At 37.4% G+C, this 15,176-nt stretch overlaps 1 protein-coding gene across 3 annotated transcripts in view; it reads left to right on the top strand.

The window, feature by feature from the left end:
* The first annotated feature begins 9,594 nt into the window (after positions 1 to 9,594).
* Positions 9,595 to 15,176, top strand: part of LOC103357774 (unconventional myosin-VIIa) — a 47,996-nt gene continuing 42,414 nt past the window's right edge. For all 3 annotated transcript variants that reach the window (XM_008282476.1, XM_008282477.1, XM_008282475.1), the window contains exon 1: positions 9,595 to 9,612. In XM_008282476.1, the coding sequence (XP_008280698.1) occupies positions 9,595 to 9,612 (18 nt within the window). The remainder of the gene's footprint in view (positions 9,613 to 15,176) is intronic.

Here is a 15,176-nt window from a genome sequence, read left to right as displayed (position 1 = left end):
TAAGAGAAACAGAGACACACAACAAACACAAAGAGACACACAACAAACACAGACACAAAACTACCACAGACACAAACAACATACAATGATCACAGATATTGACACAAAACAACCAGAAAGAGACAAAATACCACAAAGAGAAACAAAGACACACAAAGCAACCACAAAGAGATGCAAATTGACACAAATGACTACAAAAATACACAAAATAACAGACTTAAAACAACCACTAAAAGATGCAAAACAACCATAAAAAATGCAAAACAATTACGAAGAGATGCAAAATGACCACAAAAAGACACAAAACTACCTCAAACAGACACAATATCACCAAACATAGACTCAAAATGACCATCAAGAGATATAAAGCAATACTGCTGAGTCAGTTGTAAGTATTTTATGTGTTTTTTTTTGTAGGTGATTTATCTTTATTTTGGCTGCTAGTGACAACTATTGGCCTTTTTGTCATGCAAAGCAGAAGCTCAAGGTAGTGTTGGCTTCATGTTTGAGTGAGCACATTGGTTACTTTACTCGTAAAATGCATTCTTATTGGTGTCCCTTTCAAATGGGCAGAAAATTTTACGATTTCACGTCTGTCACAAAATGGACTTTCAGAAAAATTCTGCAATGAGTGTAAATCACATTTTAAGTTTAGTTTATTGGTTGTAGGAGTCTTTCCTCTGAGTTCATTCAGTAACTGCAGCATCAGACAGCAGCAGTGTTGCACATATGTAAGCACATGGAACAATTGAATCCTGTTGGTTTGATAACAATGGATGTTCGTTTTCAAAAGTCCTTCTCTCTAGCTTTAACACAACGATGCAGACTGGTGCCTATAAGTAGCAATGGTGTCAGATGTAAGATGTGGGTAGAAGCCTGCCATTGGCCACTCCCATCAGCCAGCTTTCTCCTCTCCTTCTGCTATCTGTATGTTACCTTTCTTAAAACTTACTTTTCTGCAGGAAACAACATCAACCACCTTTCAGTTTTACTGAAAATTTGAATCACGGAGAAAGGCAGCCCTGCCAAGATTAACATGTTTTCAATAAAACAAATTCACTCTGGATGCTTTACAGAGCTCAATGTTTACATTTTTCTTTCTTGTGGGGATCAGACGCATAAAACATGTTGTTGGATGTTTAAATGTGATTCTGTTAACCTCCATGTTCTTGTGGTGAAGGCTGACATCTCAGAGACACATACAGTGTTGTGTAAAAGTTTTGTTCACTAAACACTGAGCAAAGATGCCATGAATCGTTATTTTTTATAGATCAGTGACCACCTTTTACATTGATAACAGCACCAGTTGTCTTGCAGAACTTTCTGCATTTCTTTCATGGATTTGGCTGCATCCGTGTCTTCTGTCTCTTCATGTAATCCCAGACTGACTCAGTTTTCTCATCTCTGAAGGAAATTCATTATCTTGGGATTGTTGTCCTGCTGCAGAATGAATTTTCCCTGATGGTGATGCTTGTTTTGCACATTTCTGCATATCAAAACCTGGACACCAACCCCAACTATCTGCATGGCATTTAAATTTTGTTTTTATTTCTGTTAAACAGACCCTTTGAAATTTGTAAAACAGCAACAACTTGGAAATTGTGACCTGGGTCAGCTCCCCTTCTACCTCCCAGCTGGTCTCTCTATCTGCAGGCTCCACCTCCCAGCTAATCAGATCAGCAGCCATGAATGAGGCACAGCGAGAGAGTCTGCAGAGCCCCGTCACTGACCCAGACGTCAGGCTGTAACTGGGCCGCAAATACCCAACTGCCTACAGGAGGCCGTGGACCGCAATGCAACCACAAGAGGGGACATCTGTGAGAATGATTTAGACAAAAACAGAGGAGCAAAAGAAAAAGGAGAGGGCTGACAGATAAAAGACAGGAGCAGAGCAATACACTTTATCCTCCGACTTCTTCAATCAGTCCTCAATCAGACATCCTGTCAACTTCAAACCATCAGCACAGGACAGAAAAGACAAGAAAGGAACCAGAAGGAAGAAGAGGGGACCTTATGAAGCGTGTTGAGGGGTGAGTGAGGCAGGGGAACATGGGTCGAGGCTGAGGGCTTATTAGCCTGCAGCCAGGCCACAGTGCTGCTGCTCTGCTGTAGCTTTAGGCCAAAGCCTCTTACTGCTCACATTGTCCCCTTAAAGCAGCCATTATGTACCCTTCCAGTAGATACAGTAGTAGTGTATGTTTGTTGCATGAAGTCTGAATAGTTTCTTTACTTCTAAGATAACAAGATTACTCCTCATCACATAAGACAGCAGTTTTTTGTGTCTGTGAGAGCAGAAACTTATTGAACTGTAATGCAGAAATACTCAGAGTAGTGTAACTCTTGTATAATAAGATGTTAAGGAGGAACTGTGAGAGGAAATAAGACCAGAAACTAAAAGCAGCAATCTGCTTTGAGGATTGTGATCAACATGATAATGTAAAAATGAAATATTTGGACCACAACAACATAAAATCAGGAAAGCTCAACCACACTAATGATTTTATTCGTTAAGGTTACCAACCAATTATTTTTTCCTCATTCATAGTATAATCATGCAGTCTATGAGATGCTGAAAAACTTTCAATTGCTTTTTAAATATAATGATGACAACAATAAGTGTCAAATCCTCTCATTTGAGGAGCTGAAACTGCAGAATATTTGGCAATTTTTTTGGTGCTATTTTTGCTTGAAAATGACTCAAGCTTTACAGCAGTTTCAGCTCAAACTCGAGCTCCACTTAGTAGCTGTTAACAAGACCATCAGCCACACTCCATGACTGTGAGTTTAAACCTTCGGTGCAGGACTTTTGTCTCTGCCCTCTGTCAGTGACTACACAGTTGTAACACTGTTGATGCTTCTCCATCCCTACGGTCGTAAACCTCCTCGGCTCTGAGAAACCAATCATCGTTGGTTGACGTAAAACACTTCACCGGTGCACCAACTCACCAGTGCCGACGCAAACACTGGATTGAAAACCTGGGCATCCCGTGAAACACAGAGAGATTTACCTGACGCTGACAGGCTTAATTAGCATTGTGTGAGCTCGTTTGGCAAGAGTTTGAATTTAACAGACATTTGTTTGTTTGTGAAAGTGCTGCACTCCAGCTTTAAGTTGGAGGATCTGTTTAAAAAAGAAGCAGCAACTGGACTACGAGTAAGGAAAAGAGTGAACGTTTCCACTCAAAATCAAGATATGTCTTCTGAAAATGTCTTGAGGTGACACAGTTGAATCAATGGTTTTAAATAAGCAGCCTGGGCTGTATAATGACACACTTTCTAGTTTGGTTTGGGTCTTACTGCGCTGCTGTTGAGCTCAGAAAAATGTGAAATAGCTTCAAACAAAGCACCAGCTCAGTCCAGTCAGATGTTTAAATAAACACATAAAACGGGTTTTGCATACTGTAAGAATTCCTTCTGTTCATCCTAAACCTTCCTAATGTGCTTATAATCTAAGAGATAATCAAAATCAACAGCGTCGAGGCTTCAGATAATATCTAGTGAATATCTTAAAGTGTTTTTAGTGGCAAATGGGAAATACAAAGAGATGACTCTGTACTAAAATGAATGTAACTTAACTGTGAAGACTTTGTTGAGCCAGAAGTTGTAGATTTCAAGATATATGGTGCTCATTTTCCACATCTCAGTCATCGTTTTCCTCCTGAATGTTTTTAACGTGAAGTAAGACATAGTATGTGATTCAAGAAAATACTTTCTTACATTTCTGTAATATCTTTAATATCATCTCAAATATTAGTTCTGATTAGATATTTTTAACATTTTCTTCTAATAAAAATAAAAGCTTTTACCTTTACTGCAGCTTACGTTACCACACAAATTATTCGTGCATATATAGGACATATAAGCCTTCTTGAGGATCAAGTAAAGCTGTTTAGCCCAGAGAACTATTTAATTACAACTGGTCAAAGTGGAGTCAAGGTAAACTGTTTTACTCAATATATTTGAAACTTCTTCTATATTATTTCCTCCTATGTTTGTAATGTCAAATTAGGATCTTAGAAAAAAAATTATGACTTCATTTGCACATAAAAAAAGTACTTTTCAGTGTTGTTTAAGTGCCCCACTGGAACACGTCTTTACTCTCCACCATTGTTTTCTGCATTTACACTGTTTTTGTTTTTTTTAATAAAGTTTCTTCTTCTCCTGTGTTGTGTTTTGCAGACATTGAACTGCAGACATCATGGATGTGAGTCTCCTAAACATTCTTGATCGATGATGAAATTTTCACACCTGTTGGTGCCTCTGAATCCCTGCCATGTGAGTCACAACTGATACACGTGCAGAACACAGAACAGCATTATAGGCCACACACACAGATTAGCAGCCAGCGCATTAACAAGGTTCCTGTTGGCCATTGCATGAAAATCTGTGACCAGGTTGACTCGAGCTTTTGTGAGCTATGATGACCAAGAGTGGAGGTTTTCAACTTAAAGCATCTCCTTGATGTTTTATTCAGATTTGTGTGAAGTGCATTATTCAGGTGCATCCCTTCACATCATTATGCAAACTTTCATGTTCCCCAGAGGATGAATCCTACTTACTATAGCAATGTTTCCAGAAGGTATTTTGAAGTTTTGCATCAAAAAAAGATTTGCTTGCTCAATGTGGACTTTGGCTTTTTCAAAAAGAGTTAATGTGTTTCATGGGAGATGGAAACTCGTGACTGGTCTGCTGGTTCTTCCATTGTCCCTGAACAACATGAAACATGGCCAACACCAGCTGACATGAAAGATAAAACATGGAATAATTACAACTTTACAACCTAAACTATTACAACCAAAAGAAAACAGTTCCTGAAGATTTTTCTTCCGTAGATGACCAAAGTTTTGTTTGTTTCTTCTTCCTCTGAGGTTTTTTCCAGTATTTGGCAAGCAACTGGTTCTATTTCAAGCCGCTTCTAGTCTGTGTATTACAGCCCTGTGTAGCTAATTTTGCTCCAAAGCAGTAAATGGAAACAAGCTTTATTCGCATTTTAATTTTATTTTTTAAATATTTTTTGCAAGATTTGCTTGATTATTGCATGAAAATGCAACATATGATATGCTCCTTACTCTGAGCCTTTCCTGATTAAATAAAGGTAAAATTTTATTTATTTATTTATTTATTTATTTATTTATTTATTTATTTATTTATTTTAAAAAGGTGTTGGTCATTCTGATTTTTGTTTTTTCAGTAACAATTGGATCAAGTTCCATAAAACCTCTGACATTCATATCCCCATAAGGATGCATTTTAGTAACTGCTATGTTACTGCTGTATCACCTGAAAACCAGATGTTCCCCTCAGCTTTAGCCGTACTTTGTGTTTAGTGCTAACTGTACGATGTCAGCATGCTAATATAACAACCTGCAGTTGCAAAGATGAAAAACATTACACATCAGTGTGTTTGATGCAAGCATAGCCGTGCACATGTAGTGTTTTGTGTTACTAGTACTTTCCTAAAACCTTTTAAGTTTAAAAAACAGGCATAAAACTGAGAACCAAGGCTGTGTAGTAGAACTATCCCGGCTGACTTAGGGCAAAGGCAGGGGACACCCTGGACAGGTCGCCAGTCTATCACAGGGCTACAGATAGAGACAGACAACCAAGCACACTGACCTTCACACCTACGGACAATTTAGAATCACTAATTAACCTCAACATGTTTTTGGACTGTGTGGGAGGAAGCCGGAGAGAACCCACGCTGCACGGATAGAACATGCAAACTCCACACAGAAAGATCCTGGGTCTCTTCACCAGGACGCGAACCGGCAACCTTCTTGCTGCGAGGCAACGATGCTAACCACAGAGCCACCTTGCAGCCTCAGATAATTTATAGGGGTACTAATACCTAATTTGCACATAAAAAGTCCGAAAACCTGTTATACAAATTAAGGTAAAGGCTTTTTTTTTTTTTTTTTTACACAATGCTTCTTTTTAGAGCCAGAAATCTCAAGTCTAGTAGTGCTTACATACACCAAAGTTTTCTATTTTATTCCTGTCTACATTCTGAAAGTTTTTACAGGGGAGTTTGGTCTTTGCTCATTCATAAACTGATTTATAAAACATTTGATTAGTACAAACAGTGCCCTGTATATGTGTGTGTGTGTGTGTGTGTGTGTGTGTGTGTGTATAAATAGATTTTTTTTCTGGCAGGACAATAAAAAGAGATATTCAAAAATTGAAATCAATTTAATTCTAGTATGTCAACATAATAAAAGTTTTGAAGCTGGTTTTATCCAACATTCAGATGACTATTCTGGGAGTGAATGCATGCAAATTAAGTAATATTTAGAAATATTATTCTTTATTTGTATATTTAAACATATCATTTAAATGCATTGTCTTATAGCAATTGATCAACTGAGGAGGTTTCATGTTGACATTTATTATTTAAAAGTCTTTGCCTTCTTCACGTGTAGTGTCTCCTGTTAGTGAAACAGGGCTGTGAGTAAATGCTGTCATGTTTAGTGCAGATCTATAGGTCTGTGTTCGGGACAGTTGCCAGATTGGCACCCTGCTGCTCTGGATAAGAGGCTCTGTCTTGGCATAAGCTGAGCATATTGTGACTCGCTGCATATGGATGGCTGGAAATTAACTGCATGCTGTATATCGACAACTCAGCTGCTCTCCAGAATGTTTCCCCTGATAAATCTGTGGATATTTTTTAGTCTTTAATACAAATTCCTTTGATTTGTAGTGTGTCACTTCCAACTAAATGTTAATCCACTTATTGGACCACTAATGGGTCACTAATTTATTTGCCACCTCTCTTGTGACATGGTTTATCTACATCACTCATACAGTCTGGGTTTCTTCAGCCACACATGCTATTTATGTTGCTTATTTGTTTCTATTCCCTTTACTAACTAGTACAACTGTTAAATATGACAGTGTAACAGCTCAAAACTCTACTGATAATTTGTTTAATATAGTTTACTGGATACAAAAGGTCACCGTACTGTATTCAGTGCCACATCACTGTCAAGGTAACAAAGGAAAGGCAGCTCAGCAGGGGAGAAAATGATTCAGCAGTCACAACAGCAACAACTATGCTTCATACTTAAGCGATGGGATTAGCCCCAGGAATCCGAGTAAGCCGTTAACAGCCCCCTCCAGACCCTTTAACCCTGCAACCACCCCACCTCCCCCACCAGTTTCCTTCACTGGTCTCCCATTTCTAGTTTAATACATAACACTGATATTTGTGATGGTAGCATGGATTAAAAAGTAGGTTTTTGGGAAGACATTAGCCTGTTAGCCAGGTTTTCATAGACAATAGACATCTTTACCAGGTTGTGTACACTCTGTTAAATTACACTAAGCCTCTAATACAGTCTAGTTTATACAAGCGACAAATCAAATGTGTTAGCTCAAAGGTGTCACTTATAGTGTAGTTCCTCTCTATCACCTCTACTGAGTTTTTTTTACCCTCTTTTATTTTGTTGTTCTTAGTGAACACGGTGGAACATTTAGCTGCAAAAGAAAATAAACAATTTTACCATGGAGACCAAATAGAGCTGGTGGAGACCAAAACAGAGCTAAAAGAGGGGCTAGCGATAATCAGGTGACCAGAAACAGGACTCCAAATAATAACATTCCTCTATATTGGCTGGTTGTGTAACTAAAGTACTGTTTGCTAGCATTATTGCTGTAACAACTTTTTAATAGCAAGTCTCCTTTCTAGTTCATACGAATCAATTATGTAATGCAAAACGCGTTGAGTGTAGTCTCCTTTCAGCTCTATTGAGCATTTTTAGCATTTTTTATTTATTTTTTTACTGTGTTGTTCATTCTCTAAAAATCAAGTGTGAGCTATCTGCCCAGCACCTAACTGCAGACAAATAAAATTAGCAACTTCCTGGTGAATATCGTGGATCATTTAGCAACTAAAGATTTGGTGCAGTGCAAAGCAGAGCTAAAATAGAGGCTAACTGAGACATAGTGTTACTTGATACTGGCTTGATAAGTAAATAAAGGCTTTTGCCAACATACTCATGATAATAACTTTAAAAGGCAACATAAAGTCTTTAGACTTTATGTTGCCTTAATGTTGTTTTGTAAAAAAAAAAAAAAAACTCAAAAATGGCTTCAAATGCCTCTAAAATGTGATGAGAATAAACAAATATGGGACATAGAGAATCCTGGATATGCTGTAAATGGGAAATGTACAGAATATGCATTTGTTCATGATGAGTTAACTCGGAAGGAAACACATCTTCTACAATAAAACAGAAGTGGCCAAGTGTTCCTGGACACATGATAGTCCATTTCTGACCGTCTACACACATACAAGCAACTGTCATTCCTATGAGAGAACAACATACAGGATTTAAATGTGGAACAGTTAAAGGAAGTTGTTAATACCAGTAACAAATTGTATCTTTATCACAAACACAGCTGAAGCCACAGGATCTAAATGGAGGTCTACTAGCAGGTACTGTGCTAGCTATGACCAAACAGGCACAGAGGCCAAAGCAGGCTGTATATTTGACTCAGTTCGGAGGGTTTGTTGTGTTTGTTCTGCTGGCCCTTCATGGCTAATAAATCAATAAATTAACCTTTGAGTTACATTCTAAACACCTGTCACAATACAAGGTTGGTAATTATAAATGATTAATAGATAAGTTCATCATTTGTGCATAGCTTTGATGTGATCGTAGAACAGGTCTTTTGCAGATATTTTTGATGCCGACAGCCTCTCATGTGGTTCTGTGAGTCGTCAGAAATTAGTCTTGCCATTCTATTTATGAGTATTGTATTCTTTTTGTTTGCTTCTAATGCCACCCAATCTGCTTGCCATCTCTTATCACAGAGTGCATCTAAATTGTGAGCAGTTGAGTGGAGTGTTTGCCTCTTTTAAGATCTACTCACGTTGAATAATGTTTAGAGGCTGAAAGAAGTGAAGCTACACAGTAGAACACAATAATTCTAATACCAGGGCCAGTGCTGCTGCTGACTTTAGCATGCTAACATTAGCTAAATAGCACTAAATACAAGGTGTGGCAGAGAGGGATGAAAACTGGTTCTGTATGTTTCTCAGGTGACTGTGAAAGTCAGTACAAAATGTCATGGAATTGTTTCCAATTAATGTTACAGATGTTTACGTCTGGACTGAACACTTCTGTCAATGGAGCCACAAAGCAAACATGACTCAAAAAGTAAACATTGGACGAAAATCCAAAAAGTAAACATTGTTTTTCTCATTTCCTACCCTGATAATCATCTTAACTTCCTTTGCATTAGTCTGGACCCCCATATGGGACAATGAAAGATGAAAAACTTGTGTCTGCTGTTTGTTCTCATCACATACCAGGGAAGCAGATTATCATGTTAATCTCCTGCAGAGCTTTTGAGTCCATGATGGTTAATTTGAGCTTCTTTCAGAAAGAAATGCTCTTCTCTTTGTCTGTTCTGATATTTACTCAAAGCAAACGGATAAACAACTCAGTGCAAAGTGTTGTTTTTGGAGACTTAATTTCTAATTGTATGTTTAAAACTTTGCTCTTTCAGTTGTATGATTTCTGTGTCTGGTCTTCTTTGCAGAGTCCACACATGGTGACTTCTGATGTCCAGGAATCAACACAAGGCTGAACCATGGTCATTGTGCAGCAGGTAGGTCATGTTTAAATAAACGTATAAATGACTTGATCTGCTTTGTGGCCTATTCATTTTCCCATTTTCTCATTCAGTCTTTTTCACAGTTATCACCAGTCAGTCCTTGTTCCACACAGTTTTAGTTTGTGTATTATGTGCAAAGATATTCTTCAGTTTCACATACACAAGTTAAACTTCAAAAATTTGTTCTTTTGTTTGTCTTTTCTGGAAACAAAGAGTCAAACAGGAGAGTATTTCCATGAACCATTATCATAAAGTCTCTTTGTTAATAACAGTCACTATTTACAAGAGTGTCCTGGCCAGGACAGGCAGCAAGACATTTTACTTATGTACAGATCAGTGCATTACAACATCATAAAACTGCAAAAAATAATGTCACAAATCAAAGCTGATGATCATACAGAGCCAGTCATAGCGTGTACATCTGATTTTTTCTGCCTCCAAATCACGTATGGTTACTTTGATTTCACTTCGTGAGATCAGTTCTTTAAGATTCAGAACAATTTTGCAACTGATTCCAAGCAAACGTGGACTTAAGAAGGCTGCATATGCAGTTCAGTATGGGTTCTGGGAACAGAGAACAGCCGTAAGTTGTGGGAAACAAGCTATCAGGTATGCTTAAAAGTTTGGACTTGCACAGGCAGGATTTATTGGTACTTTACGGATTGTTTTCTGCCAATGTAAGAGTCTTTGATAATGAAAATGCATTACCCAATATATGTTTGTTATTTTTATCTTCTGTTCTTCATTAATATACTACAGAACGCTTTATTGTGTTAAATTGTGCTATTTATTGAGCAAAAAATGTCTCATAGCTCTGAGCAACTTTTCTACACAACAGCATTTTGTAACTTTGCTGTCTGGCTGGCAGGGCATCTGAGGACTTACAGTTAAATGAGGGCAGAAGGCTTCTGAACTCACTGCAGATTCTCCTCTTAAGGAGCCGTAATCACTCCATCACCCTTGTAGGTGGTTGTGTTCATAAAGAGGTCTGCTTAAACTATAGATAAGCAGAAAGCAATGATAATATGACTAAAAGGTAAGATGAAACAATAGATTTTTGCAGCAGCTAAATTAGATTTAAGATGTTGTGACTTTATGGCTTCGTGTTTTCATCATGAAGAAATATTCTAGATGTCTTTTGTGTTACTTGGTGTCTTTGGAGACCAGAAGTTGTTCGGGTTGAACCAGTCAGTGGGCTTGAGAGGTTTACACGAAATTTAGGTGCGCCAAATAGAGACAGAAAGTGTGAATAATAGGCTAAAATAACCTGGATGAAAATTGAAAATTAATTAAAAATGAGCAAAAAATGCAAGAATTTCTGCACCTTTCAGTCTGGCACGCTAAATATAGCAAAGGCCGGCTTGTCTCCTCAGTCAGTGAGCTGCAGTTGCCTCATATCAGGCCATCAAAAGTTGCTCTTCAAGATCTGGATCTGGTGTCTTTTTCCCTCCAGAGCCCTGCAGGGCACGACTCAGAGTCTCTGCAGCGTTTGAATCTCTCCTCAGAGCCTCAGCTAGGAATCTCATTCAAGAGGGAAGCATCTGGATGCTGTTGAATGGAAGCAAAAATAGCATCCTTAAGGTCACGGTCTAGACTGAAGGGGTGAACACGGAGCTTTGTGCTGCAGTGTTTTCTATTATGGAGAGATTTGCCAGCAGCTTTCTTTATGTTCAGCATGTAAATAAACTGCAGACGGTTAAATCTGTGGCTATTTTTAGGTATGACTTGATGAAAGCATCTGAGATTGCAAGTGAAGTTTGTTTTGTTTTTTAATGCCTTTTATGTCAAGCTTGTGAGCAAATTTAAACTGAACATGCTTTAGATTAAAGCTGAGATTCAACTCTTTCTCAGCAGCATTTTCATCTGTTGGAAAACTTCATAAAAAAGGTGCTCAAACACAAGAGAAGTCAAAATCCTGATTCGTCCCCTTATTTGGTCCTGACAAAAACATCTTGACAGTTAAAAATTAAAAAATGATCTTCTCTGCCCAATGAACTATAATAACTTTGCTTTGTCTCATTGCTTGTTCAGCTTTATTTTGTGATTGTGTACTTTCCTTTTGGCACAAACTGACATTCACGCTTCCCAGATGATGAATTCTAACCCTTTTGATTTCCTAATTTTCACATTTTTCCTCTAGAGCAAAACATAAACTTTGTGTTTAAAATATTTCAGCTACTATTCATGGTAATCTCATCATGAAATGTATTAACTTTGGCAGGTATCCAACTTTTAATTTAGCGCTCTGTAAAGTAATCACACTATGAAGTTAATTTAGGGATTGAGCCATCTCAGATTGCTGAGAAAATATAATTTTAGGTGAGATTTTCAACAAACTTTTGATTGAATTAAGTTGATCAGTCTGGTATCGTACAGTCGTCAATTCTGACTGAATTATCCTCAGTTCCCACACAAAGAAAAACATGAAACCATGAACTGATCTAAATGAAAATATGCATTAACTCTTCTTTTAAAAAAACTCAGGGCATTCAGAGAAACAAGAGTGGTTTCATGGTGAAGGAGCGACATTAGAACATCAAGTTAAATGAAGAGGATGATGGTGAAAGGATGATATTTAGCAGACGATTGAAAGTTATTGATTTGTGGTTTAGGTTAATGATCTATACGCTATAAATAAATAACACTGAAGTGTATCATTATGTAATCAACCCGATCCGGAGCAGATAGAAGAAGTTGGCTTTGCCCATTTTGTGCAAACTTTAAGTGAAGGCGTGGTGTTATTGAACACTATAGCAAAAGCTTAAATTCTGTTGATTCTGGTTGGCTTTGTTTGAAACTCCATGTATGACCAAAGAGTTAAGATAAAAGGTAAGTAAAAACAAAAAAAGCACAAAAGACTAAGAGGCGAAGAGCCACAAAGATAAAAAAAAAACAAAAAAAAGCTAAACACGAAAGAATCAAAAAGCAACAATCACAACAAAAGACAAAAAGCCCAGAACAAAAGAAGTTCTCTACTTGTACTCTCCAAGGCCCAGGGGGTGTGTATCAAGGGCATGGAGATGAGCTTGCAGTGGATTTTGGTAACTCTTCTCCCTTTGTTATTAAGAGAAGAAAAGGTTGCATTTCATAGAATGAATTAAAAATACAATATAAGCACAAACTCAATCTATCCGTTTCTCATCATGATATATATTTTTGAATGAATGACTGATTTATAAGCCTAGTTGTTGTAGGTTTGTGCATGAGGACAGATGTCATTATTACCATTTTCTGACTGAGTTACATAAGCGCTAATAATATTTCTTATGCAGTGTGACTCATGACTCATGCTTTCACAAGGACATGCTCATTGGAATTTACACCAGTTTTGTATTTACATTTTTTGTCTGCAGTGATTTGAGCTCACGTCGGTGTTCAGTCTTACACCTTAATGTGTGTCTGGTTGAATTTGAATAAAAACTACATTTAAACACAAGCTTTTAAATAATCTTTTTAATTTATTTTGGTCATCTTTACTTAAACAGTTCCATACAAGCTTGTGAATTTACTCTTTCCTGACAGGAGTTAATGTAATTCTTGCTTTTTTTAAACATAACTATTCATAATTGCGGTGTTTTTGAATATGAGCAGATAGTTTTGCCCTTTCTAGATCTTATTTTCACTCATTTGAAGTTATAGATTTACGTATACTTGATGTAAGTTTTCAAGGTGATATTTTTCACATTTTTCAGGCGTGGAATTTAGCTGAATGTCAGCAGATAGATAAAATCAGGATATCAGCTCAATCCCATCAGAATTAAACCCTATTGGGTGTTACAAACCCTCTCAGTGTTACATCACGGCCTTTGTGGGCTGCAAGTGGTTCAGTTTAAGCCTTTTTCAGACTCAATCCTCCCATTCAGAGAACTGGCAGCTGAGAAAGTAGGTAACTCTGGGTGTGTGATGCAACTCTGATATTTCCTGGTTATTCAACATACATAATGAAAATAATTACAGACACAAAAACAACACGACAGCAGTACTGAAATGATAAGAATCCCACATAACTTCACCTCATACACGTGCATCAGGCTGCTATTAAACTCATGTTTGATTGTTTGTTTGTTGGTGGGTGTTAACTAAAGCATCAGACAATACAAAAGGAATTCAGATGTTTTCTTTCAGCATAAAAGGCTTTATTTAGTCAGGCATATTGGTTTAAAATGGTAACCAGGTTTTAAGGACACAGAGTTTTCAGGCCAAAAATAATGAAACCAACTAATTACATCTTGTGCCATTTATAGTGTAGTGGAATTTTATTAGGATCCATTACACAGTTTCATGTCCAAGAAGTGAAGGAATATCCTAATGACATTTTTTTTAAAAAACAAACAAATCCATACATATTTTAGCAAACTGATGCAGTCCCATCACAGGTACAATAGTCAGATTGTTTATAATGTAATCAAATCTAAACATACTCTATTTCTTCCTTTTTTATAACTTATAGATACTTATCAGCAAAACTTGAAGCCCTTTGTGCCCTTTAGCCTTTTGTGACACATTGTTTTTGCGTTCAGTCTTAGTGCTTTCGTCAGTAACCTCAGATAAACCCTCTGTTTGCTACCTGCCAAGAACTAAACAACAGATAGAGAGTTAATCCCTTTTCAGACCTGCACTCCTTCTCCGATAATCTGACAGCATCTGAATGTGAACGTCATGTCTGAATGAGTAACCTGGTCACTTTCCGTAAAAGTTTTAAGTGCAATTTTGGTCTACAAATGCACAAAAGACACATTTTGAGCTTACTTTGCCCTACAGCTTTGCATTTATTATAAGCTGAAATGTGTATTCAAACAAAAAAAGACTTAGGTAAGATTAATGACATTAACTAATAACAAATGAAATCCAGGTTTTGACCAAACTTCAACAGTAGCTGAAACTCAGCTTGTTGCGTTCAGCTGTTTAGGAGTGTTTCCTCTGAGTTTATTAAATACCTGCTGCATCAGACAGCGGCAGGATCCATATGAGCATGTCACAAGTGACAGAATATCAAATTATCCCTGACATGGAGACAGCACTGAGCAGGATTTAACAGCATTGATAACACATTTATTTTCATCAGGTGACCAAAAAATCTAATCAGATGCTAATTTTGCTCCATGTCTGCTTCGTGTGTAAACAGGGAGCCGTTGCAACTTTATAATGTGATTAGTAATAAGATTTCCCCTTTTTAGGAATCAGCGAGAATAAAATGCTTATCATTAGTTACTGGTAGTCTGTGTACAAAATGTAGATAACTTTGATACTCTTCAATAATTGATCAACTTTAAAGAGATATAATTACAGATATATAGATCACAATCCTGTCAAATATAGTCACAAACAGCAAAATCAATTGGATTTAAGGATAAAGAAACATGGTAATAATTACAGCTTTGAGCTGCTTTGAACATTGGGTCAAATGGTTATGAGTATAAAAGTAAATATTTATGGGCCCCCCTATAGCTCACCTGGTAGAGCGGGCGGCCCATGAACAGGGGCTGTAGTTCCCCGATGCAGCGGTCGTGAGTTCGAATCCCGCTCACGACCCTTTGCTGCAGGTCTGTCCCCATTCT

The sequence above is a fragment of the Stegastes partitus genome, unplaced genomic scaffold (genome assembly GCF_000690725.1).
Source record: "Stegastes partitus isolate 25-593 unplaced genomic scaffold, Stegastes_partitus-1.0.2 Scaffold273, whole genome shotgun sequence".
Lineage (NCBI taxonomy): Eukaryota > Metazoa > Chordata > Actinopteri > Pomacentridae > Stegastes > Stegastes partitus.
The sequence above is the reverse complement of the archived record's forward strand: the minus strand, read 5'-3'. Positions and strand labels throughout refer to the sequence as shown.